We start from the raw sequence: 27,802 nt of genomic DNA on the forward strand, positions 1-27,802 counted from the left end.
TGAACGGCCAACAAAACAACTGTTTTATTCCAGCAATATGTTTTTTTTTTCTTTCTTTTAACATTTATTTTAAACATTTACCGCCTAAGACGTTTTGTGCTCAGTTTGCTTTGAACGTAATACTTTTGGTTTACATTGCTTCAGTTTTTCTTTTGATTCTTCAAACATTCATTAGCATTGACTAGTGAACAGGGGTTTGCCATCGAGTAAAAGTGTACCTAAATTTCCTTAATCTCTAATCTTGGTAACAGCTAAGTACGGCTCGTGTTCCGTCGAATCGTGACGATCCTTGGTGAGTTGTGTAAAGTTTTGCAAGTTAACTTGTTCCATTGCTCCATGTCCCATCCCAGTCTTGCTTGGGGTTAATTAACTGCGTTGACTTTTAAAAAGAAAAAAAAAAAAACAGGTACCATTTGTACGGCCAGCAGTCTAACAGTCGTCGTCGGTGATTTCGTAGCTTCCACGAAAGTCACTCAGGGGCGTCACCTGGGTGCTGGTGGGCGTCAGCAGCGGGGCGGCACCCTGCAGCGAGATGGCCAACGGCAGCGCAGACGGGTTGCACACACTGATGGTTCCCCGGCTGTCCGTTACGGAGCGGAACCGGGCGGGACGGCCCGACCTGCAACAAAGAATAAGGAACTTGGTCAAGACTAACTTCTATCGCGTGATGGAGATATTTTTCACTTTTCGCAACGGCACCGCAGCAGCCGGATGAAAGCTGCCCGGAACGTCCGGTTGAAGATGGTGTAGATGATCGGGTTGATGGTGGACGAGACGTAGCCCAGCCACAGACAGACGCTGACGATCTGGTCCGGGACGTAGACGTCGGGCCAGGCCGCGAACAGGATGTTCAGCACGAAGAACGGCGCCCAGCAGAAGACGAACGTGAAGAACACCAGCCCCAGGACCTGTCGTTTAGATGAGGGGGAAGGAATTTAGCGATTCCCGTTAAGATGAGACTTGAAAGATGTTATACCTTGGTGGCTTTCTGTTCGGTGGCCACGGCATTCGCCGACAGGTTGTTGCGGCGCTTTTTACTGGCAAGAAATTTCAAATTAAAGTTAATGTTGGGCGTTGGCACGCGCGGTGGATTCAGCGGCAGCCGGAACGAGCAGAACCGTTGCCGTTGGCGCGTCTCCCGCTCGATGCTGGCCGGCGTTTGGGTGCTCTGGTCGCAGGTTCCACGCCGTCGCAGCGGCGGCTGCGCGTGGTGATGGTGCAAGTGGTGGTGGTGGTTCCTCGCCAGTTGACCCGCTATCCGCGTGGGTCCGCCCAGGTGATCTCCGGTGCCACCGTTGCTGTAGCCGGAACCGGACTGCGTCGACGCCGAGATGGAACCGAGGTTGGTCCCGTGCAATCGCCAGGGGCCGGTTCCACCGCCGCCGACCGTCGTCTCCCGCTGGTTGCAACAGAACGGGTCCGTTTGGGAGGACCCACCGGTTCCACCCGGCGGTGGCGGATGCTTCGAGACTGATAGCCGCCCACCCAACCTTCGGAACAGCTCACCCTCCGGATGTTCCTGCAGGAAGCGGGCCTTCTTGCGCAGGAGCTGCACCGTGAGGGCGTACGTGACCACCATCATCACCATCGGGATGTAGAAGGCCACCAGCGAACCGAACACGAAGAAGGCTCGGTTGTTGATGACGCACTCCTGCGGGCCCGGCATGATGTTGCTGCGGTTGACGATACCTGGAAGCAAAAATTCAACGTTTATAAAACAAGTTTATAAAGAAAATTGAGTTTTCAGCTCAAGTCGTACATTTATTCAACGAGGTTCACTGAGTTGGATAAATACAACGAGTGCTGATCCTGTTTTCCCACCGAGAATTTTGGCTCGAGCCTCGACTCGATTCAGGCTCGACCTCGAGCTACAGCAGCTAGCAGTTCGAACCGCGGCAGGATGAAACTCTCCTAAAGTGTTCTTCCAAACTCCAGCAGAATATTTGAAGAGAATTTTATCCTGCCGCGGTCCAAACTGCCTTGCTGTAGCTATCTTGAAAAAAGTAAATCTTTCCCAGTTCCTGAGGGGAACACCCTTGAAGAGTATCGGGGCCGGCATTTCCAAAGCGGATTCAGTGACAGTTTATTAATCAACTTAATGTTAACATGTTAAGGTTAATGTTAACATTCCATAGGTAGTCTTTCTAAGGTGTCTTGATAAGTTCCAGTTTGTGACGATACACTACCTTTCCCTTACTAAGCAATCGAATCCAGAAGGGAAAAGATCACCAGTTGTGTTGGTCCGAGCCGGGATTTGAATCCCGATCTACCGCTTTCAAAGCGGAAGCGTTACCACTGGGCTACGTGGCTCGGTAAAAAAAGCTTGAAAAACTCTTGTAGAGCTTTTTTCTACATGGGTTCTTTATAGCAGAATGATCATAATGGCATGAACCACATAGGTGGATTAAGTTATTTTTTGCTTGGTCAAAATCCACATGTGGCGAGATATCACGATCTGTTCTGCTACCACGCTCATTGCTCGGGCCTTTGCCGTTGACAAAAGGCTTCAACATAACGAAACGAACGAGATAACTATTTTTAATAGACACTTTTTTGCTCGTTTTATTTTGCCTCCGTTTTTGAGCATCTACCATTAATCCTGTTGCCGGGGATGAGATGTCGAACGCCATGAAATGCAATTTCGCAACCACGAATAAACCAGTGACGTTAAGGTGAGGTCTGGTTTGATGGGGAATCTTTAGATACGGTTTGGAACTTGTTTGACTAACGGATGGCTTCTTCCCACCAGACCTCCTCTAGACGTCATCGTCAATAATAAACTCACCCAGAACGGTAATCGAGCTGGACACCAGCATCGCGAGCAGCCACACGAGAACGATTTTGATGCCGGTCAGCCGCTTGGTGGCGTGGTGCCTGCTCCCGAGCGGATTCCGGATGCCCAGGTACCGGCCCAGGCTGATGAAGCACATGTGCAGGATGCTGGCGGAACAGGCCAGCACGTCACACGTCACGTAGATGTTACACCAGGTGAACCCAAACGGCCAGTAACCTGGAGAAAAAAAAAACGGGAGACGGGGAGAAAAGATTAAAAAATGAACCCTGTTTGTTGCACACATTTTGCACCACGAGGCATTGAGTGACGTCAACAGGTGCAGGCACGTGACAGGATATGAATTGCCTTGATGATGTACACGTCCCTTAACTTGTTGTTATATTTTATTCTAACATGTTAAGTAGCGGGGTTCACGGATTTATAAAAATAAAAGACAAAAGTGTTTAATTTCGAGTGCATCAACCGGAATTTTCAATTATTATGGCCCTAGAAGCATACTTGAAAATTTGAGCTCAATTGGTTAAGGTTTTGTGGGTCCAGTTTTGACAGATTTGGAATTTTAATAAATTTATTTTTCGTTTTAAAACTCTTCTTCTAGAAAGTTGTCCTAAACTGTTCTCGTCTTAAAGATTTCTTATAGGTTTCGATCCGGAAAACAACGTTGAAGAACGTCGCATAGCGCTAAGGATTGATCCCGAAAAGAGGCAGGATAATTGTTTGGCATGTTTTTAAAATTAAAAAAATATGGGGGCTATGGCTTTTTAGTCAAAAAGCGGAGAGATGACAGCTAACATGTTTCACAGTAGTTCGCCATTTTTGAGTTAAATTATATTGTTTTCACTGGATCTAGAGGGCCTTAATGCTGTACAGAGCAAGTTGCACTCGAAAATTTCATTTTAGAAGAGCGTAAGTCAAGGCGTAAGTTTTTGATTATTTTTAAATTCTTAATTTGAATTTTGCGGTATCTCGAAGCTGTTACATCGTGTCAAAGACAAACTTGTAAGATATTTAACAAGCTTTCTGAAAAACTGCACTGAAATAAAAGTATGCACTTTTTCTATGAGATTTTTTAAATTTAAATTTAAAATCATATTTGGTGGTGATCCTTTTGAAGATACAGCGGTTTTAAAAATAAAAGTGTAAACAAAAACTGAGGAATAAGCCAATTATCGGTGGTTTTTGGCTTTTTCATAACTGAAAACAGGCTATACATTTTTTTCTGTGTGGTCAGTTGGATGGTAGTTACCTGGGTATTAAATTTGCTTGTTAAATTGAAATACTTTTCGTTAAACATATTTTCTACGCTGAAAATCAAGATTAATACACAGAAATGGCAAAAAAAAAACACCAAAAAATGGCCAATACCTTTGTTTTTGCTCTATTTTTTTATTTTTTAAGCCGCCGTATCTCCAAAAGGATAGGACTTAGGACAATTGTCAGTAGGGGTTGTTCAAATATTACGTACAGAGATTTTCGCTATTTCAGAACATGTCTACAAAGTTTCATTGATGTCTGAGAGGTTCGGCTACAACCGATTCCTAATTTGGCATGAATCTCCTGTCTCAAAAGCCCACCATAAAATTAATGATAAGGAATGTTTACACAGTTTTGAGGGGGTTAAACCTTCTTTCAACCACAACTGATTTTTTTTTTCAGATGCAATTACGAGTCGCAAATGAGAAAATATTTCAGCCAAAATCAGAACGTAAATTTGCACTGATTCCTAATTGAATTTGCTCTTGCATTGATACTCTCCAAAGGGCACGGTGCTTTGTTTGAAATTAAAAAAAAAAAAAAAACAATTATTTGCCTGGTAGTATTTATCCTGGAATAACAACACCCACTTTTCCACGTACAATTTATGTGGCAGAAATAATGTTACGGGTGCTGTTGTTCGCGCCATAACGCTCAATCATTAAATCATTGAACCGTGAAGTGTTTTCAGTGGATTGAAATGAAGTGCAAATCGAGCAATGTGCAGCGAAATTGATGGGTTCTCAAATGTAAACCTTTTCAATTATATTGTGAGCCGTAACCTAAGACTTGAAGATTTTTTAATTCTTAAAATTACAACAAAAAACAAACTTTTGTTTGAAATGGCAAACGTATTGTGAAGTCGTTTTCCACGCATATTTAAACAAAAACGAGAGCGCAAAACTTTCTGGCAATGTTTGTCCCTGACAAACACACACACACACACACACACACACACACACACACACACACACACACACACGCGAACATACACACTGGTGATTTTGTGAGATTGAGTTATCACAAATTTACCACAGGTAAACAGATTTTGCTGTTTATTTTTTGAAAAATTAATTAAATAATTCATCGTAAAAATTCCGAAAAGAGCGCAATTTAAAGTATTTTGGCAAATCGAATTCGTGAATTTCGTTATTCCAAACATTGAAACCTTACTGTTATTATACTATTTTTTTGTTTGTTTTAGTGGACACACAACGCAAAATTTTGAGAGTACCGTAAACCGGGGTGACTTTGATAGGATTTCAATTTGTTTTCAGAATATTTTCCAACAGGTAAGGTTTTTCTCAAGGTTATTATTTTTAAAACATGTACTGGGGTAGAGCACACAAAGTCTATGCACAATTTGGGAAAAAAAAGTTTTTTCAATAATCTTTAGAAAAATAGTTACGTTAAAAATTCTTAGTTTTAATTCCGGGGTGACTTTGATAGTCATAGTTTTTCTTGTTAAAATCATATTTAAGATGTTCAAACTTTATTTGTACGCTAAATGTACCATCACTAAAGTAGCTGATATAGTTTTTAAGAAAAAAATCAATGTTTATATTTAGTTTACTAAGTGTATAAGCTTTTTAGCAAAATACATATAAATTTTAGGTAAAATTGTTAAAAAGTCGGAATTTTACCTGAAATTTGTCAAAACTAGTTTTGTTTGTAAAATTATCGATTTATATTGCATTTTATACTGAATTCAAAGCACGAATCACAAGTTTTCACATTTTACATGAAATTTGTTCGACTGAAATTGCCTATAAATTTGGAGATTTTTTTTAATTGTGTTTCAAAAACACATATTATTTATTATTTACAAGCTTTTTTAACCTTTTCCTAGTGGAAAATTGTCCAAAGAATCCGAAAATTCATTCAATTTTTCGATTAAAAATCATGTTCATTGAAAAAATCATGACGCTTTGAGAAGTTTAAAATAATGACTTTCATCAACATTTTCTTAACTATAGTTAACTAACTTTTTAAACTTGTCAAAATTTTATGAAAAGTTCTTCTTGAGGTACTTTGAACACTTCTCTACCGCGGTCAGTATGTTTCTAAACCATTCCTTACGTATTTTAACTGTACTCTTAATTTTGCGGAAAAATCGCAAACCTATCAAAGTCACCCCGGCTATCAAAGTCACCCCGTTTTATGGTAAGTATTTTGAAAACATTTAAAAAAAAAAAAAGATCTGTGATTCTTTAAAAGAATGTATCGTTTGCACCCCACAAATTTGAAAAAATAAACTTTTAAAAGCACAACATTGAGATTAGGAGTTAAACCTGCGAAAAGCTGATCATTAAAAGACGAAGTTGACTTTATAGCTGTCGGCCACCATTGCTAGTACCAACCACTAGTGCCTTCCTTTTTATCTACAAGAACTTCGTCGCCCTGGGCTCCTAAGTGTACGAAAGTATGGCACGGAGCGACGGCGCCGAATACCCATATTTACACAAAGAATTTTAGAGCGCCCGCCGCGGGATTCGAACCGGCGACCTCTGGATTGTGAGTCCAGTGCGCGGTCCGATTGATCCACACGGGCGGGAAAGCTGATCATTACATTTTCCAAAAACGTTACTTAATCCACTTTTAGGTGGAAGGTGCCTTCCTCACATTCATGAAGTTAATACATTCAGTAAAAATATCAACATTCCCCCTTAACATGTTTAACAAATCAACTTTATTACTTATTTCTTTGATAGGATTCGAAGACCTTCAATATTTCTGGCTCATCGGCAAGGTCTGATATAAAACCTATCCAACCATAGTTCGCATGGAAGATTCAGACAATATTTCTATCACAATATCTGAAATCCGGCCTCCACAAAGTGTATAAATAACACTTAAGTGCTAATAACTTTTGATAGGGTTGTCAGATCCTCGATGTTTTAGGCTAATTTGAATGTTCTTTCAATTATCTAACTGACGACGGGTTGCATAAGGGACCCGGACATAATTTTCATTGAAATATCTGAGATCCGGCCTCCAAAAAGTGTATAAATAACACTTTAGTGCTAATAACTTGTGATAGGGTTGTCAGATCTTCAATGTTTTGGGCTCATTGGAAAGGTTTTTTCAATAACTTTCTGAAAATGTATAACATCATAGATTTTCTTGCAAAAACCACCCTTTTTACCATCTTCCGGACATACGTTAAAATCGTTTTTTTAGAATAACTTTTGAAGTACTTAACTAAACTGATTTCAAATAGAGACCTATGGGACGCCAAGACGGATCGAATGAGACTAATACGGTCAAAATCCATTTATCCAGTCCGGAGATAATCGAGTGACATTTTTTTGTCCACCCACCTACACACATCCACACAGACATTTGCTCAGAACATGATTCTCTGTCGATATGTATACGTGAAGGTGGGTCTACGAGGTCAAATTAATAAGTTCATTTTTCGAGTGATTTTATAGCCTTTCCTCAGTAAGGTGAGGAAGGCAAAACTTTTCCGTACAATTCTGATAACACGTTAAAACACATGCTAATGATAAGGATCGGACAACTTATACACCATCCACAGGTAGAAAACTGAAATAGTTGCTTTTCTCCATACATTTTGACGATTTTCCACATACAAACTTCAATACAACTCACCTAGAAAACCCGGAATCGCCCCGAGCGGCATCACGAACAAGCTCACCAGCAGGTCGGCAATGGCTAGCGACAGCAGGAAGTAGTTGGTGACGTTCTGCAGCTTCCGGTCCAGGGCGACGGCCAGACACACCAGAATGTTGCCGAGTCCACCGGCAAAGATGAACAGTATCACAAACAGGAAGCTCCACTGGTACTTGGGCGCCACCGCAGTGGCCATCAGCGGTCCCGGAAGGGACCCGTTGAAGATGACCATGCTGGCCAGCTGGTCCACCAGGCCGTCGTACTCGACGTTCAGCAAACACTGGACGGGTTCGAGCAGAGCCGCCGTAGAGTTGACCAGATCGAACGAATCGTTCTCGTAGAAGGTGAACCGTCCGGCACTGTTGTTGCAGATCAGCTGGTACCGCTGCTGCTGCTGCTGCTGGTGCAGGTTGATCCGGGACGAACCGGCACCCCGGATGGCACACGGCAGCTCGGAACCGTTACCGGCGGCGGAAGAGCTGACCATCGCCGCCGAACTGCCCCCGGCGGCCATCAGCTCCAGCGTAAGCTTGGGCAATTTGAGCAGCAGTTCCGAAACGGGCCGGAAGATGTTCCGTGCCAGCACGGTGCTGTTGAAGCTGGCGAAGCAGTCCTTTACCATGCCGTCACCGGCGTTGGTTATCACCTTCCAGGGGCTGCAATCGTACAGGGCGTCCGTCCATCGGATGTTGGGGCTGGCATGGGAGGATATAAAAAAAGCTTGAAGTTATTTATTGGCTTGAGCAATTCTCCACGATTTCGCAAATCGTTGTTTCAATGCAGAAAAAAAACGACGATTTTTTGACTTCACGGATAGAAACTAACATTTCAAAAGAGCGTAATATTTAATGTTTGACTCGTTTAAAATATTAGTTTTGACTAAAAAACATCAAAGTATTGTTAACGAAGCAATGTTTTCGAAAAGTTCGAAAAAAAAAAATTCACATATGTTTCATGTTTTCACATTGAAAATCGGACCATTAGTTGCTGAGATATCGACATTAGAAAATGGTGGGTTCAATTTTCCTGTTTTATTTTTTCTTTAAACCGCTTTATCTCAGCAACCAGAGGTCCAATCTTTAAAGTCTCTTAGAATATTTTACAGCAAATTTTTGAACTGGTTTTATCTTGAAAAAGGGGCCCTGTATCAAAAAATCTGTTAAGTATTTTTTGATTGCAAATTCAATTTAACATACAATAATTAGGTCAAAAAATTGTTGCATGTAATTTCGTTTATTCCCAAAAATCAAATTTTTTTTTCTAAAATTCATAACTCGGCGGCAGATTTTTTGACCATACTTCTCTATTTCTCAAATGTTGCGGGTTTTTGTCCCCTAACACATATCAAAAAATCTCGAAAATCAAAAAAATCATTTTTTGGGAAATTGAGTTTTTGTGAAAAAAAAAATTAATAAATAATTCGGCTATTTTTTTCCGTGCATCTATTTTTTTTTCTCAACAATAGGTTGATCAGAAAATTCACTCAAAAGTTAAAGATTTTTGAATATTTACGTACCATTTTTGTAGGGAGAGCTGCCAAAATTGTATGAAGGATTGTATGGGTGAACCAATGACACAAAATAGCTTCTTTGGTCATAGGGAAAGTCCCCACAAAGTTTGAGCAAAATAAAAAAAAATGCAAATAAAATCCATTTCCGGTTTTGGTATAGAATTGCTCATTTGGAAAATTTGACGAGCTGAAATAAAAATGCACGTCGCTACTATGAGATTATATAATTTTTAAGTTAAAAAGTCAAATTTAAAAGCGAGCTCACGATTTTTTTTCGTTCAAAATTGCGCTAATGCGTTTTAAAAAGAATCATGGAAAATTCCGGACGGAGAACACCCTTAAAAATTACAAAAATCATTTAATAAAACTGTTTTGTGATCTACTTTTTTCTTAAAGTCCCCACATTGACAACTACCCTAAGTCCAGTCTTTGTGAAGAAACAGCGGTTTCGAAACTAAAAATGATGACGGCATAAACAGTAAGGAGAGTAGTGTTGTCCACCGAAACAGACCACTTAAAACAACTATTTAATAAATGATAACTATTTAATAAGTGTTTTTAGGAGAGTTGCTCCTTCCATTTAGGTTTTCTTTACAAAAATTTTAAACTATAAAAACGTGAGCTCACCATCAAAAATGACTTTCAAACTCATAAATCAAAAAGTCTCATAGAAACCACGTGCATTTTTGTTTCAGTTTATTTTTTTCCAGAAAGCTCGTAAAATTTTCTACAAGATACATCTTAACTACTTTCTGAACCGATGTAACTGCTTCGAGATACAGTAATATTAAATTTATGATATGCAAAATTATTGAAATTACCTTAGGTCTTCTAATTTTTTTTTTGAATTAAATATACTTTATTGAATCTTTCTTATAATAATCACATTTGATTTACATAATAAGTGGTCAGCTGTTGCTCTTCAGCTTTAGTTTGCTTTTGTTGATTTGTTTTGCTAGTATATGATTGATTTTTGTTTGCTTGTATATGATGAAAACTGAATTTTGAAGGTTCGTTCAGATGCTTTCTCTAAATTTGGTCGTAGAAGGCGTAGATTGCGAGCTAAATTTTGGTGTCTTCGACAAAGTTGCTTGGATTGGCGCGTCCAACAACTTTCTAGAAGACAAAAAAAAATCCCAAAAATATTCCCGAAAAGTTAGATTTTGAAAATCACCCTAATCGTGAACCACACAAATTTTCAACCAAACCAAAAGTTGCCCCTTTCTATTTGCAACAACTCTTCTCAAGACATCGAAGCTCCAAAACTTATTTTTTTTTTTCGGAAAATCCATTTTCCACTTAATTTTGCGATCTGGACCACTGTGTTTTGGGTACTACAATTTTTGTATTTGAAGGTCGCAACTTTTGGTACCCAAAAATGTATAGGTCATTGCTCAAATTTTGAAGTTTAAAGTTTAAAAGTTGAATTCGCATTTAAAAAAAAAACACATTTATTTTCTTGAGGCCCAATCAATCACCCTTCATTTGCATCTAAGGCGTCATCCATAAAGTATGTCACGATCTTGGGGGGGGGGGGGGGTGTATGATCCCAAAACTATTCTAAAGTGATTATAACATTTTAAATACAAGATGGCGGCCAAAATGGCAGCTCTGAAATATTTAAAAATTACATTTGGTATTTGTGAAGGCAATCGGCTATTCAATTTCTACCAAAATTGGGTCGCAGAGTTCGAATATGGTGTAAAAAGTAAGAAACAAAAAATACTCGTTTTTTTTCTTTTCTTCGTGATTCGATTATCCGAAGTCCCGTACAAACCTTCGTGAACTCCAAACAGCGGATAATCGAGTCTGGACTGTATATAAATTGCCCTACTCACTTTCCAGTCCCACTACTGCTGCTGTTGCTGCTGGGGCTGACGGATTTCAGGACACACTTCAAGTTCTGATAGCACTGCACGATAGCTCTGACCGCGGTGCCACTCTTGACAGGAACATTTGACAGCCCGGCTGATGTCCTGGTGGCTGCTGCTGCTGGCATCAGTTCTGTGACACCGTAGCCGCAGATGATGTCCGGACCCCAGTACGACGTCCAGGTGTTGTTGTAGTTGGCACAGGACAGCAGAAAGCGAAACGTGGACCAGTGGTCACTCGTGCACCAGTCCATCGGATTGTGGTCAATTGCCATGTCGGCCCCCCTCAGGGCTAAGCAGTTGCTAATTGGAGGCCCAGATTCCGAAGGCGGTACTGGTACTGTTGTCCGTGCTGGTGTTCATCTTTGTAGACTCGGGATCGGTGATTAAATCCAAAAAGGGTGCTGAAAATGACAAGATGTTCAATCATTGAATAGGCTCTTCAATTGCTAACACTATGAATTTAGTATGACTTTCTGTAATTACTTCGGACAATTAGTTTTGAGTTGGTATCTTTGATTTGCTTCCGTTTTATTTTTCGAAAAAAAAAACGGAATTTTCGCTTTGTTGGCAGTGAAATTGGTTCGATCTGTACAGATTGGTAAGCCATTTTCCAACCAGCGATACTTCTCTATAGTAACATATCGTGATTTATCCAGAGCTTACGATTGATGCGGTTATATTTGGTCGATCGTTTAGGAACATTCCCCCAAAGGGTTTCCCCCACCATGCTCTTGAGATGCCGTCAAGAGAGTCGAATTTCCCAACTAAAATATTCTGGTATTCTGCGTAGACGTCTGATTTGGAATAAAGAGATGTGTTCAGTTTGTTGTCCAAAAAGGAAAGAGAGCGCGATACATGTTCGCTTCTTTATTTATACTTTTCTTACATGTGTTGGTATTGGTTACATTTGATAGCACTAAACGTCAAATGACATTATGCAGAAAAACCGAGGGATAGGACAATTCCTTCACCCTTTAATAAGAAAATACAATAAGTACAGTTAATAAGTTTATCAATTTAAGATATACAACAAAATCAAAAGTTAATTAAATATGTTTGGAAGAACAAAAAAGTCCTGAATGTTCACTATTAATTAAGAATAAACAATTCTGAGTTCTTCGAAAGAAGGTCACCAGCAAATAAGCCGCCATACTGCTCCTTGATCGATTTTCATTCATCGACATCGACTTGTATCGGTTCGCCGAGACCACCCGTCGAAACCGATATTCCTGGCCACATCCAGCCGGCCTCGACACCGTGTTGTATCCAATGCAACCACCCAAACATTGCACCCGACCAGCCATGGACAGCCGCATGTCCATCGACATTCCATGATTCACCACTCCAACGGTAACTTTTCTTGGTTGCAGTGTGCTCCATTTCTGTTGTAATGATAAGAAATAAGATTTAATAATAATGATCAAAATTCCAACATGAAATAACAAACATTGGATACTGAAACAATCAGAATTACAAGTGCATAGTCTATTAACTAAGCAGTTTGACAATCCGTCATTCATCACGATATCAGTTTTAGAGGTGTTTAAATTGTAATGTTGTTTATATTTGTAGCACATACTTATATTTTGTTTCATCAAATAAGCAAAAGAAACTTTTCTAATTCTAGTCTTGGCAATCACCCTTTTCACCACCCTTCGAAAAATTTGCCTTTGCAAAGAACAAAATATTTTTATTTGATGCCTTTGCAATTTTTGAAAACACAGCTTCGCTTTTGATAGACCACCATCGTAAAAGTTAAAAGTATTTACAATATTTATCAACAAAAACAAATTATGGAATTCTCCATTCGCCAATTGAATCGGCTCTATAAAGAGAATTTCAAGCAGACATTTTGATAATACGATGACATTTGTGTTGTTGCAGCCAAAAAATTTCATGTCCAACATTTGTTGTTTCTTGATATAGTACCAAACGTGAGTTTTCCAAAACAGTTTCATTGATCTGGCATAGATGACTTGTAAGCATTTCCTATTCTCGCTTTGAAAATCCAGCGATTCTACAACTTTGTCATTTAACAACCAGCAATCGTCCACAAATTTTAGATCATGCCGACCACAAAAAATGTTAACAAAGCGATTGTCTAAAATTTTAGCCCATCCTTTACACAAAATCAAAATAGATTGCAAATTTGCAATGCTCGTCAAAATTGTTACCATCTTTGTGTACTGAAACAACGTGTTTTCCATCGCTTTAAAGCCAACTCTGCTTAAAATTACAAAATTCATCATTAAAATTGTTAGAATTAAATCAATGTTTGGCATAGTGCACTCGTTTTCCAAATTTTGCCTACATAGCTTAAGTTCAATTAAACTCAAATTGTTACTGTCAAATTGCCGCTCTGAATTCTCAGGAACCTTGTCAAATAAAATGTAATCTAAACTAACACACTTTAAAGTTTCATTAATTGAATCCAAATTTGGGATTAAAATCAAATCCTCATGATTATTATCAACATTTATCTCAATTGCACAATCAAAATCATTTCCAATCAACAATTTTTCCTTAAAACTTTCATAACTGTCAAATTGCACATGTTTCATGTTTTTATAAGTTTCAAAAACAAACTCCAAAACAAGATTCTCATCATTCTCCCAATCCGGGGTATGTTTAAAATTAGCTTCAAATGTATCCTGTAATTTATCTTGTTCAATCGAACCCACTGTATTATTCCCTGCTAAATGTTGCTCCTTTTCCAAATCATCACGAATCAAAAATAATTCACCCAAATTAAAATCAAATTTTTCTTCCCAATCCGGGGCATACACAATTTCGCCTTCCACCTTAGTTTCACTTAAATCTCTTAAACCACCAAACAGTTTTTCATCCCAATCCAGGGCACTATCACAATTTACATCAATATCACAAAAAGTTTTAAAAACGAATCATCCTCCCAATTTGGGGTAAATAAACAATTTAGATCAATATCAACACCATGCAAGGAAAAAATGCTGTCATTTAACAAGCAACTATCATCAATTTCCAAATCAACCATTTGGTCCTCTATTTGTGTTTCATCAAACTTAACATAAGTTGTGTTCAAAACAGTAAAAATTTTCATGCATTGATCTGAGGATATCTCCTATCATAGCTTTTGTAATAATACCTTTTTTGTTGTGTTTGGTTATTGAACCTTCGGTTGGAATTAGAATTGTAGTTTATATAAGGCTGAAATCTTGAATTGTTTTGCCTTTCTGGATAATTTTGCCGTTGCAACCCATCATTTTGTCTGTAATTTCCGTACCGTGAAGACCCTTGTCTTTGTGTTGTTGTCTTTTGAATGTAATGAATTTGTTCTGGTGTAAAGTAATTGTACTGTCCCAATTGAGATCCCCCTGATTGATTGTTTAATGCTTTAACGTTTTGTTTTGCTATGTTCCATGTTGTGATGAACTTGTCCATCTTGTCCAAAGTCAAACCTTCCTCCTTCAGCAAATTCTCTTTGAGATTCCCGTCAAGAAGACCCGCCAGAACTCTGTCCACGATGGCCACGTCCTTAAACGCCCCAAAACCACAGAATTCCGCCTGCAGCTTGACCGACTGCACGAAATCCTAATTGGATTCGTCAGGTTGCTGGTTCCGTTGACTAAAACGAAAGCGCTGGACTAAGTCAGGCTCCGTTTTGTCCAATTTTTGTTTCAGTTTCAACACAATGTCAGCATAAGAGGCCTTATCCAGCTCATCTTTGCTGTAGTGCAATTTTAATTGAGAAAAAAGAAACGGACCACAGATCGTCATGAAATGCGATTTCTGACGATCATCCGGCACTTGATTTGCATGAAAGGTATAGGCTAGTCGATCGGACCAGTCCGTGAACGACGTGCCTTTTCTGAACATCTCAATGGAAGTAGCAATCCCGTTCGAACCCATGTCTTAATAAAATCAAGAATAAAATCAAAATTTCCAAAGAAAGCAAAATGGAGAGAAAAAAAAATCTCAATTACTCCAAAATCCAGGGATCGAACAAAAAAAAGGCTTTCTACTCACCGATCTCCGTCCCGGCCTTTGCCAGCAAGCAACACAAACCCCCAGTAGATGACTCGTCCTTCGATCAGCACACCAGCACCGAAAATCGTCAGTGCCCGGAACAGCAGAAGAAACTCCGCCGTGGCCAATAAGCCCCACTTGCGTTTCAGCTCCTCCAACAACAAAAGAAAATCAACGCTCGCCGCGTCGCGTCACCGACCAGTCAGCGTCCAAAATGGCGTCCGATGATGAAATTCCACCGACTAACGCACTTCCGCAGCCCCTTTTGTTCACCAATCGACGTGACACACTCCCGATGCCGGTTCCTGAACCGTGCGCAGATTTTCCCCGCTAGTTGCTCGCCTCCTGCCGGTTACGCAAAAAATGCACCGCACACACCGCCAGATCAATTTAGCACACGAATTCGCCGATAACGTGCCGGTTCCACACAAAAAACCACGCCGGGAATCGCCCACCACGACCAGCAGAACAAACGACGTCAAAATTGCTCCCAAACCACAGCACTCCGGTTCAATCACTGGCTTAACAACCTCTGCTCACTTGGCGTCGCTGCTCGCTGCTCGACTTAACAAAATGGTTGCCGCGGAGACGCTAGCAGTCCCGACACTGGTGAATTTGCAGCTTTTGTTTTCTCAGCGATTTTTCGCTAGCACAAATGTGAACGACTTAATCCCCCGTGAAGAAGATAGAACTTTTATTACCGTCCACACCGTCACTCCAACGAAAGAAAATCACCGATTTATCGCCGCGCTGTTCTTAAATTCCTCGTCGCTAATTAAAATATTCTGGTATTCTGCGTAGACGTCTGATTTGGAATAAAGAGATGTGTTCAGCTTGTTGTCCAAAAAGGAAAGAGAGCGCGATACATGTTCGCTTCTTTATTTATACCTTTCTTACATGTGTTGGTATTGGTTACATTTGATAGCACTAAACGTCAAATGACATTATGCGGAAAAACCGAGGGATAGGACACCAACCAGTCTAATACAGAGGAAAATCACCTTCCAACCTACGAACCTCCAGATTAGGTACAGCAAAACCCCTGCAATGAGGAAGCGTTTGTTGTACCACTGAAGTGACACTGTCATTATTATTTTTTTTGCCTTCTTGCTCGAGTTAAAATTTTTGTTTAACTTAGAAAATGCGTAAAATGTTTGGTTTAGTCGAAATTTAAACCTATACTGTTCAAATATCGAAATTCATGCGCTTGACTGTGATTTTCATTATTCTTGTGTTGTTAAATTGGAATAAAATAAAACTAGAGAGCCTCTGTAGTAAAAAAAAACAGCAAAGCGCCTCTGTACAGTGAAACCTTTGTTGTTTGATCGTTGGTGGTCTAATCAAAGATTCATGTTGATCAATGGTCAAACTTTTCCAGCAAAACGTGGGTCCATACAACAGCGGATTCGAACCCTCGATGTCGCACCGTACTGTGCTGAGGTGAGGCTGCCCGCCCTGTCCTGGTAGGTCTTGTTACGGTTTGTTCGACCAGCCGGTATGATTTACGTGCAGTTTTATTGCGCCGTGCCAGGATTATTCCCATCCATCCGGGTGGAATTGAGAGCGACCGTCCATTTATTTCTTTTCTTTTTTTTTCATTTCTACCACCCAGATAAAGCCTTCTAGCGAACAAGGGATTCAAATCAATTTTGGGCTGGCAGAGTGCCCACGAATTTCCACCAAAATCGACGTTGTCGTGCTTTCTTGCCGCATGTCGTCTATTTGACGTTTCGAGAAAACCATAAACCCTAAATAATCAAAACTGAAAACAACATGTTTTTTTGTTAAGCTGATCATTAGGGTGGTCCGAATCCGGGATTTCTCGGGGCTACCCCCTAAATTAAAGATTGACCCATCAATAGGCGTAATTCCAAATTTGGGTGTTTAGAAATTTGGCATTCATAGTTCCAAAATTTGTGCAACGTCAAATTTGTACGACCCAGGCAGACGGTTATCACAAAATTCATGTCATTTCAATAACAAATACTGTTAAAATAACAGAAAATGTTATGGAATCTTCTTGAGAAATACATTTTTGCAAAAGAGTTTAATAACAGTGTATGTTATGATAACAAAATTTGTTATTGGTTTGATATTGGTTGAATGCCAAAACAACTTTGGAATATTTTTTTTTGTTATACCCGAGCAGACGGAAATAACGTTGGAATAACATCTTTTGATATTTGAAAATACTAGGCCAACAACATTTTATGTTTTTTATAACAAGATTTGTTATTCGCCGTTATGATTTTTTTGTTATTGGATTGTTATTATAATAACAAACTAATAACATTTTAAGTTATTCTTCGAACAAATCATCCCAATAACAGTTGGAGGTATTCTTCCATAACAAAAAATGTTATTCCAAAGTTGTTTTGGCTTTCAATCAATATCAGACCAATAACAAATTTTGTTATGATAACAGAAAGAGTTATTAAACTCTTATGCTAAAATGGATTTTGCAGGAATATTCCATAACACTTTCTGTTATTTTAACAGTATTTGTTATTGAAATGGCATGAATTTAGTTATTACCGTCTGTTCGGGTAGAAGAATAACTCCAACTGTTTGTTATTAGGATGTCAGGATTAGTTGTTAAAATAACAAAAAAAAAATTACAGGGATTTAAAATGTTATTGGTCTGTTATTACAATAACAACCCAATAACAAAAAAAAATCATAACGACGAATAACAAATCCTGTTATAAATAACATAAAATGTTATTGGCCTAGTATTTTCAAATATCAAAAAATGTTATTCCCAAGTTATTTCCATCTGCTCGGGTATGGCAACATTAGAGAAAGTATATGTATGCTGTTTTCGCTGTTTAACGGGTTGTCAGATGAAAACAATGCGGCATAAAAAGGGCTGTCAAATTTACCCAAAGTTTCACGTGCGAAAGGATGGCACGATCCCGACGGAACGCTATCCTTTTTTTCCCCAGTGCTCTTATTAAAAGTACGTGTGTCAGTTGTTTGTTATGCTTTGTTTTCTAGGAGTGGGAAAAACAGGCCCGGGAATTGGAACCAAAATAGCTGCAGTACGACAGTTGCAAAACCCGGAGCAAATGGGTTGAATTAGTATTCGTTTGCGAAGAAGCCCACCGCTTTTTAATTCCAACGGATTATGTTTAATTATGCATGCACTTTTCATTTTCCAACCGGTTTCGCGAATGATCCTGATTAGCTAGGTTTTTCTGAGGAATGCTTGGGAAGAGGGCCATCCATAAACCACGTAGACATTTTTTTGGATGGTCTTCGACGGGGGGTGGGGGGGTTGTTTGGGGTTTACATGCATAACCTTCCTACGGTATTGGGGTCCTTTTCGGCCTTTTTGAAAATTAAATTTGCCATAACTTTTGCTATATACATGCTAAAGCCTTGAAATTTTCTGACATTAAATTTATTGTATAAATACACATTTCACAAAACAAATAAACCAGGGACGACCCGTAGGGGAGCGTCCATATCAAAAGTTACTTTAAAGGTATTGGGGTCCTTTTCGACCCCAAACTTTAAAAAATCGTCAAAAATCCAGTTTTTGACCGATTCCGGTTCTATTGGTCACAAATGAAAGCTTAGAACGTCCCCTTTCCGAAACCGACCTCGAAAACCGGATTTGGTCACTGTGGCCACCGGGAATCGGCTACAACCGAAAAAATACCTTTTTGAGACCCCAACTTTGACGACCTGTATCTCCGACAAATTTCAACCAATCAGTATGCTCCGGGCTGCATTCGACAGGTATTTACCTGTACTTTGATCACAAATATTAATATCAGGGCCAGGTGACCTACCGGTTCTGGTAATCCGGAACATCCGAAAAGTTCATGTTTTACTGTTTTTCACGTATATATGTGATACCAATACTCTCATGATAGTTGAAATTGATCCATAAAACTTACTCAAAACACAATACACGATTGCCAGAACCACTTTGGAGTGTAAGTGGCCACTTCTGGGTAACCTGGAACCGGTTCCCAGGTACCCGATTAACGGCCAACTTGATTTTTTTTTTTTTTTGTTGAAAACCCATCATATTGCATATCAAACTTCATGAAATTGAAAGATATGTTCATCTTTGGTAATGCCGTTTTGCGCTGAGCTATCCTAGCCAATGACCGAGCCACGTAGCCCAGTGGTAACCAGCCGTCCCCTAACATGACAGTTTTCGTGAGTTGCGCGTATCCACCGACAGATGGCAAGTGGGTCTTGTCGGAGTCCGCCCATTAAATACGCAACTCAAAATTTGCATGGGAAACTTATTTTTCGTGACGGCTTTCGCGGCACGCTCCCTCCAACTGTTCGAGACTAATATTTAAAATTGGCGTATCTCTGAACAAGTTTTTCAACAAAATGATTCCAGAATGCTTATTTTGCCGTTTTAAACCGAAATAAGGCAAAAACGATATTTATTCAAACTATTTGCCATTTTCAAATGTTTGGCTAGATAATATCGAAGGCCGCCATCTTAGGCCCACTGGGCCCACAAAAAGGGGTACGCTCAGTTTGTATGGAAGCTGTCAACATGCTCCCGGGCTGGTGGTAACGCTTCCGCCTTGTAAGCGGTAGATCGGGGTTCAAATCCCGGCTCGGACCAACACAACTGGTGATCTTTTCCCTTCTGGATTCGATTGCTTAGTAAAGGGAAGGTAGTGTATCGTCACAAACTGGACCTTATCACGACACCTTAGGGAGGCGACCTATGGAATGTTAACATAAACCTTAACATGTTAACATTAAGTTGAGAATGAATTTGCCACTGAATCCGCTTTGTAAATGCCGGCCCCGATACTCTTCAAGGGTGTTCCCCTCAGGAACTGGGAAAGATTTACTTTATCCTAGCCAATCTGGAACCGGTTACCGGTGGCCCCTTGGGAACACTTCCGGAATATGAGAGAAACCCCGTCATCCGACATATCAAACTTCATGGAATTGAAAGATATGTCAATCTACAGTCATACCGTTGTTCGCTCACGTATTCTGGAACCGGTTTGGGGTCGAATATAAAATAAAATAAAAACACTAAAATCATTTTAAAAGCTCTGCCATTTTCCGTTACTCAACTGTAAAAAAATTGGAACATGTAATTTTAAGGGAAATTTAATTTAAATAGTTTTCGAATCTACACTAACCCAGAAGAAAATTCGACGCCAACATTTCAAAAAGCATCATGTACAAACTATGCGTTTTGAGAAAAACGCATTTGAATGTTGAGCATCCATTTTCAATTCCCATTTTAATATGAAAGCAAAATAAGATGTTCTAATAATAACAAACGATGAAAAACGTTGCTTTCATTGAAACTTGTTCATCCAAATTCAATAAAACATTATTTCCGTCGTTTTATTTAAGAAAAACAAACATAACTTCTTTTGAAATCACCAACGTCTATATCACCCTGCTGTCATTGAGGGGGACGCTTTGTTATGATTCGTTTTTCTTCGCCGAATGTACATGGCGCTTTGTTCATGATGCTTTTTTTTCGTCATGAGGTTTATGTAGTCTTTTGTTTGACAGGTTGACAGGGCTATATAAACAGGGACTGCTGATGGCAGAGATTTTGTTTATGTTACGTTATTTAAAATCATGATTAAACAGACTTTACTGAAGTAACTTTTGCTCATTTTTGGTGGAGAGGTAAACAGCAAAAAATCCGATGGTAAAATCACATGCAAAAGCATGCACATCACCTTCGTCAGAATAAGCACTTAATATTACACACTACATGTACAATTTTTGCAAACACAAAAAAAAGTTGTAACCGACGGGATTCATACCCAGCATCAACAGTAAGGACTGGCGCCTTAGCCCGCTCGGCCATCAGACCGATGAATAGCTGAAAGGATAAACGCATATATGAGCTTGACATTTCGGCCAAGTAGGTTTCCCATACTGATGAGCTACATATTTCAGGGTGTGAAATCACATAAAATTGCATAAAATAATGCAATATTTATTTTACACCCAGGCCTTTTACACGCAGCTAGATTACTACTTTTTTAGCTGTGTAGCTTATTAGGAGTACTTTTAGAATATGCAATAACCCAGAAAGTGTTAAAATGTACATGATGCCTTTTGAAATGTTACCGTCGAATTTCAAGGGGTTTACAGCATCAAGAATAGAGGAGAAAAGCAACTCGCGACAAAATTTTGAGGCTAGGAATTTTGACAGGTATGGTTTTCATAAAGTATTTGCCTCCTTTTCTCTTCCACATAAAATCTGGGGACAAAGTAGCTGTCAAACAAGGCCAAACTGTTAAAGTCACTCACAAAATGAACTTTGAGTGACTTGAGTTCATTTCTGACGTCACAATTTTCTCCTCTATTGGATCGACTGACAGCTGTCAAACGCACAAAACCACGTGCTTGGCAATAGAGAAGAAAATCGTGACGTCAGAAATGAACTCAAATCACTCAAAGTTCATTTTGTGAGTGACTTTAACAGTTTGGCCTAGTTTGACAGCTACATTGTCCCCAGATTTTATGTGGAAGAGAAAAGGAGGCGAATACTTTATGAAAATCATACCTGTCAAAATTCCTAGCCTCAAAATTTTGTCGCGAGTTGCTTTTCTCCTCTATAGTGCGTCCATCTCGGGAATTCCCGGCAAAAAATTCCAGGGTTTTTTTTTCACAGACCGAGATTTCCCGAATCCCGAGAAATTTTATATTTTGTACGGGGAATTCCCGGAATCAAACAAAAATCGAATTTTGGCCTGGAAATTACATTTGCATAAAAATTTATAAGTCTAAACTTTTCTAAAATTTCACATAAATTGGTACCATCTTATTTTATTTTATTTATCAATTTTTGAAGCTGTTTTAGTCATGTCAGATAGAAATAAATTAAAAATAAATATTTATAAGATACTTATTTAATTTTGAACAGAGAACAAAAAAAATTAGTTTAAGCTATCTTAAAACTGTTATGCTTGTTTAGATTGATATTAATAGTATTGAGCTATTTCTATAACTTTAAAGCTTGAAAAACATAACAAATATTAGGGAAACATAGATTTGATGATTTTTCATAAATTTCCCGGGAAAAAATATTTTTCCCGTTTTCCGGGAAACTCAAAACCGGGAAAATTCGACGTCATACTTGGAAATCATCGAGAAAATTGGGTAAATATCAACATCAGTTTGACAACTGATTTTGGCATTTGAGTGCATTTGAAATTCAAAGCAAAACAAAGAACAAAAAAAAACAAAAGGCTATCTGGGTAAATCTCTACCAACTCACATGAAGTCGGGAAATGTTGCTCCGACCCCTCTTCGATTTTCGTGAAACTTTGTCCTAAGGGGTAACTTTTGTCCATGGTCACAAATCCAAGGTTCGTTTTTTGATATCTCGTGACGGAGGGGCGGTACGACCCCTTCCATTTGTGAACATGCGAAAAAAGAGGTGTTTTTCAATAATTTGCAGCCTGAAACGTAATAATTTTTTTCCGTTTTCCGGGAAACTCAAACCCCGGGAAAATTAGGGACCTACATAGGGAAATGAAATGTTCTGGAAGAAATTTCAAACACCTAAAGTCATTCAAATTTAAGGTTGAAAAACTTGTAGTTTTTCTTTGGTGCTGGCACTTTTCTTGTATGCGGAGCGGCCGTGGTTGACTGGTTACGGTGTTCACTTTGTAAGCGAATGGTTCTGGGTTCGATTCCCATCTGCTCCAAACGAGAAAGTTAAGAACACATAAATTTGAAATGATAAATATGAACGAAAATCAAAGTCGCTCGAGGCGGGGTTCGACCCCCCGTCCTTTGGATTGGTAAGCAAAAAATGCTAACCACTAGGCCATGACGACTTGGTGAGAGAGGACTGGAATTAGGAATACGGTTACAGAGAGCGAGTTGTGGCGCTAAAACCACGGCAAATAGTGTCCAGGGCATTCGTGGAAATACAAAATATCCCATCACAGGGGGTCCCGGAGTACCAAACCTACTTAGCATGGTGCTCCCAACGAATACTACCAAAAATCTCGGAGCGTATGGTGGTGTGTCCCCACGCGTCTTCCTCCCCTGTCGATTCAGAATAGGGACGTGGCGTTACATCGTGCTGCCATGTTTTTTTAAAGTGCAAGAGTGGAAAAGTGCTGAGTCATCGTCTAAAAATAGACGGCGTCCTATCTCTCCCAGCAAAATGAAGTCGATAAAGTAGTCGGTTTCGATGAGAAAAAGTGGAAAACGTGGTCTAAAAATAGCGACGCCATCTCCCTATTGTGTTGTTGTTCGAACACTCTGTGCTCAAATTCAACCCACTTCAAACGAATCATGTCTCTGCGATACGACTTTACGCAGTAGGCCTGGCCGCTTTAACGCTTGTGATGTTTCAATGCATTCCGATGCAATGGCGCACTACAGATGTTAATAAATGAAAAGAAGAGAGCTAGGCGTAATCTAACCTAAGGCACTCTCCAGGATCCCTTCGAAAAATTGGCTGCGCTAGGGTCTGATTAGAAAAGATTAGCTTAGAATAACTCCAAAGTGCTAATAACTTTGAATTGGGTTATCAGATCTTCGATGTTTTAGGCTCGTTTGAAAGGTCAGTCAGTAGTCAATTATCTAACCTACGACTTATTCACGAAATATCACTCATAAGGTTTAAATTTTGAACAAAATCATGAAATTAATTCATGCAGCTATGTAGTGCAGAGAGGGAATTTAATAATTTTATTGTAGTATTGACTTTAGGAACATAAAATGAATAATGGTTTAAACCAATCCCCTTTTATGCAAAAACGAATCTTCCTGGCCAGCAAACAGCTGGTAAATGTCGATTTTTTACTTCGATTTTAGATTGAGTTGCAGAAATTGCCTGATGTAGTCTTCAATAATGAGAAAATTGCCGTTTTTTATTCAGCTTGCAAACACAATGATTTTGCACAAACTGTGTTAGCCTTTTCATAGTGACTTGCTCAACCGGGTTCATTTTTTTTAATCTTTTGCTTCGATTGTATCGACAATTGCTAATTTGAGAAACTCCCCGCAAGCTTGTTAAACATGAAACAAAACCATGCTCATTGGGCAATAAGTCGCTTTAAATAGAACTAGTAGAGCAGATTGAACTGGAACAGAACCGAGCGTTTCCTATACTGTTTTGTCAAGGTTTTAGCCCTCTTCAATTTGCGTGAAACGTTGTCCTAAGGGACAACTTTTGTCCCTAATCACGTATCCGAGCTCTATTCTTCGATATCTCGTGACGGAGGGGCGGTACGACCCCTCCTGTTTTAGAACATTCGAAAAAAGACGTGTTTTCAATAATTTGCAGCCATAATTTGGTTGGTTTGGAAATTCGGTGTCAAAGGGACGATTCGCTGGCGTACACAGAATTCCGAAGAAAAAGTTTCAAAAATTCTGCTATTTTTCGTTACTCCACACCAGGGGTGCTCAAAGTTTTTGGAGGCAGCCAAATTTGAAGCTCAAATGAGCTTGCGGGCCAAAATTACAAAAAAAAAGGTTATTAAAAAAAATTACGCTATTTGAATTAAAAAGATTCAATTTCTGTTATTAAAAAAAATCAATTCAAAATCATAGAAATCACAAAATAACGGGTTTCTGTCGGTATTGTTGATTTTATTGTTTCAGGTATTAGAAAAAATGTTTTTAGCTGAATGTACTGGTGCTTTCAAAAAAAATATTAAAGTTTTGTTTTTATATTTCGAAAATGGTGACATTACATGTTGAACAATTCATCTAAAGGCGTAATTTTATCTATAAGTTAAGTGTGGCTAATGAAAAATCGTTGAGAGCCAGAATTTCAACATTTCAATGAAAAAAATGTTGGAAAATGTTTAAAGCTTCCGTATAGGTAAACTGCAATCATTATTTTTAATAAATAAGATTAAGCGATAATCGAAAAAACATTTATTTATTTCATCGAAAATTCACTAAAATTAAAATTATTTTTAATAAACACAAACATGCTCTAACGATTCTAAATTCAAAGGAATGCATATTTAATTAATTTCAGCTGATTGCACTTAAATTTCATTTTTTTTTGAAGTTTTGAAGTTTTTTGAAAATATATTTTTGCTCCTGGTTTTTCGAGCCAATTTTTTAATAATGGTAAAATATTTGCAACAAACTTGATCCTCCGATTTCCACATTTTGTCTGCCTGAATCAGTTGGTAGTCAATCAGATTCGTTATCTAACTGTAATGAGTTCGAATCCCGAAGGAAGTGCAATGTAAGTTGCATGAACTGACCCTCAACAGTTCATAAAAGGGGCATTATGACATGCAAATTAATAAAGAAAACTTACATTTTTGCAACAATTACAGAATTCTACCTAAGTCAAACTTGAACGTTTTTTTTTTTATTTCCAAAAATGTTTGATGAAAGTTTTGACGATATTTACTGGTTTTACTCACATTGAAACGTGTGAAATTGTTTTAATTATAAAATTTTTTGAACAAATTATTTGTATCCTTAAGTTGGGATCAAAATATTGATAAATAATAAGTTTTTTTTTATTAACAAAAAATAAAAAGATTAGCATAAAAAAGTTTAAAATAAACCTTAATTTTGAAAAAAAATATAAAATCACTTTACAACTGGTCAACGGGCCATTTTACATGATCATTCAAAATAAGTCCGCGGGCCACAAAATATCACCTTGCGGGCCACATTTGGCCCGCGGTCCATACTTTGGTCACCCCTGCTCTACACAGTAAAAAATAGAGTGAATTTGGAAGGTGTAATCTTGGAAGGTTGAATATTACCTCTTTAATGTTGTTATTTTACCTCAATTAAGACTGAAAAAGTAGTTTTACAGTAAAAAAGTGGCAAAATTACACATTTCAGAGGTAAAATTACACATTTTTTCTGACATAAAAGATCTACCCCTTCCCAGATGTAATATTACCATGATTTTTTTAAGTGTGTAGTTTAAGTTTGCTTGGGTCATATCATTTTAGGGAAAATATAATATAAACAAACCATCAAGGAGTCCAAAGGCTTGAATGGAAAGAGCACCCAATCCTCTCTTTCTACTCTCCAAGGAACCTTCCACCCCAGGGTTCGAACTGACGACCTTTGGATTGCGAGTCCAACCGCCACCAGCGATTCCACCGGAGCAGGCTAGTTTTGGTGTGTTGATTGTACTAATTGACAGGGAGACGACTCTCACACCTGGAATGACTTAACGGCCTACATCAACCTAGGCCGGGACCGACATTTTACCTCCCTATCCGATGGAAGGTTGGAGCAGATGGGAATCGAACCCATGATCATTCGCTTACAAAGCGGACAGCGTAACCATTCGACCATGCACTGCCAAATATAATGGGGTAATTCTCTACCAACTCACACGAAATCGGGAAAAGTTGCCCCGACCTCTCTTCGATTTGCGAGAAACATTGTCCTAAGGGGTAACTTTTGTCCCTGATCACGTATCCGTTTTTTTATATCTCGTGACGGAGGGGCAGTACGATCCCTTCAAATTTTGAACATTTGAAAAAGACATGTTTTCCAACCATTTGCAGCCTGAAATGGAGATGAGATGGAAATTTGGTGTCAAAGGGATTTTTATATAAAATTGGAAAGTAATTCTAACTAGAACTGGAACCATGAATTTACCTTGAATGCTTTTAAAATTTCTTTTTTTTTTCAATAGGAGAATTTTCATAGAAAAACAAATATTTTAAAACACTAGCCTATAATTTTCGTATCATCTCAAAAATAATCTTTCGCGCTTCACTAGTTACAAATGTGGCCGTGTCCAACATACCTACGAGTGCTGTCTGATCATTGCACGAGTAATCCTACACAATCGCACTGCAATCACAACAACCTAACAAACAAACGCTTTCCAGCAATTGGCTATCGAGTGCCCCAGCAGAGAAACACTTCAAACGACAGCAGCAGCAATGATCGGGATGTCATCGGTAGTGGAGACCACTTCAAACGGTGTCCAAACAACGCAGTTGGAGTAGAGCATTCGATTCGGTTGTCTGTATTTTCCACAACTGCATAATATTCCTTCTTCCAATCAAATCCACCGTAAATTTCCCTTTGCCAGAGTGAACGAGATCCTTTCAGGGGTTTGATGGCGCTGCAGCAGAAGTAATCCAATTTAATGGCATTTCATGGTACAATTCACATCAAACACACTACTAGAAGAACGAACTTTGTGATTTCACACCAACTGTTGTGTTACTTTTCCGTGGGTTAACTTGGCAGCACTTTCTTTACACTTATTGATTCGAATTAACACGTAAAATTTCCCATTTGCAGGTGTGCTTCTCCAGCAATCCCCGTTGTGATGTAAATTTGCATAATGTGCCATGCGAAAATTGCAGGAGATTTTTTCACAGTGCACTTTTGGTCACCCAAATGTCGCCACTCTTGGCGGGCAAAACGTAAAAAAAAGAAGGTAAAACTATCCACACACACTCACACCCCGCACGCCGGAAGTGATGCTCCGACTGTTACAGCTCACAACCGCGGTGTTCTCCGCGCGAGACCGAGGTGTTAAATATCCTTCCGGGAGTGGAGATCAGAACGACCCGCGACCCAAACCACGTGTTAACTCGACAAAGGCGCGCTGCAAACTGAGCTGCCCAAGAGCTGGCAGACTCCGGCTGGCAGAACGATGATGGGTGGCCACTCACTCTCTCGCGCGACGAGTTCATTCGAGTGAGTGGCTGGGAAAACTGTGTGTGAGTGCACAAAGTGGAAACTCCTCTTTCGTAAACGGAAATCTTTGGTGCTGATCGGTGTGAACTT

The 27,802-nt window shown here is 39.1% G+C and overlaps 1 protein-coding gene across 5 annotated transcripts; it reads right to left on the reverse strand.

Moving 5' to 3' along the window:
- LOC120422096 (5-hydroxytryptamine receptor 2C) lies at window positions 1-27,617 on the reverse strand. 5 transcript variants are annotated; one of them, XM_039585444.1, is made up of 7 exons: window positions 27,474-27,617; window positions 11,033-11,469; window positions 7,664-8,379; window positions 2,786-3,010; window positions 977-1,689; window positions 685-908; window positions 1-619 (listed from the first exon to the last, which is right to left on the reverse strand). In XM_039585444.1, the coding sequence occupies exons 2-7, from the start codon at window positions 11,338-11,340 to the stop codon at window positions 430-432; spliced, it is 2,376 nt and encodes a 791-aa protein (XP_039441378.1). In that variant the 5' UTR covers window positions 11,341-11,469; window positions 27,474-27,617; the 3' UTR covers window positions 1-429. The 5 variants fall into 5 exon arrangements, with proteins under 5 accessions (XP_039441378.1, XP_039441380.1, XP_039441377.1 ...); XM_039585446.1 differs by having other exon boundaries at window positions 27,468-27,617; XM_039585443.2 differs by having other exon boundaries at window positions 26,805-27,617.
- Between the last annotated feature and the right edge of the window lie 185 nt (window positions 27,618-27,802).

The sequence above is a fragment of the Culex pipiens genome, unplaced genomic scaffold, assembly GCF_016801865.2.
Source record: "Culex pipiens pallens isolate TS unplaced genomic scaffold, TS_CPP_V2 Cpp_Un0020, whole genome shotgun sequence".
Taxonomy (NCBI): Eukaryota; Metazoa; Arthropoda; class Insecta; order Diptera; family Culicidae; genus Culex; species Culex pipiens.

What these genes read in the sequence shown, in the direction of transcription:
- LOC120422096 (XM_039585444.1), bottom strand. Translation starts at nt 11,340, where the DNA reads ATGGCAATTGACCACAATCCGATGGACTGGTGCACGAGTGACCACTGG. An exon ending in CCGAACAGAAAGCCACCAAG is followed by an intron (nt 909 to 976) that starts GTATAACATCTT and finishes TCTAAACGACAG; the next exon opens with GTCCTGGGGCTGGTGTTCTT. An exon ending in CTGCGGTGCCGTTGCGAAAA is followed by an intron (nt 620 to 684) that starts GTGAAAAATATC and finishes TCTTTGTTGCAG; the next exon opens with GTCGGGCCGTCCCGCCCGGT.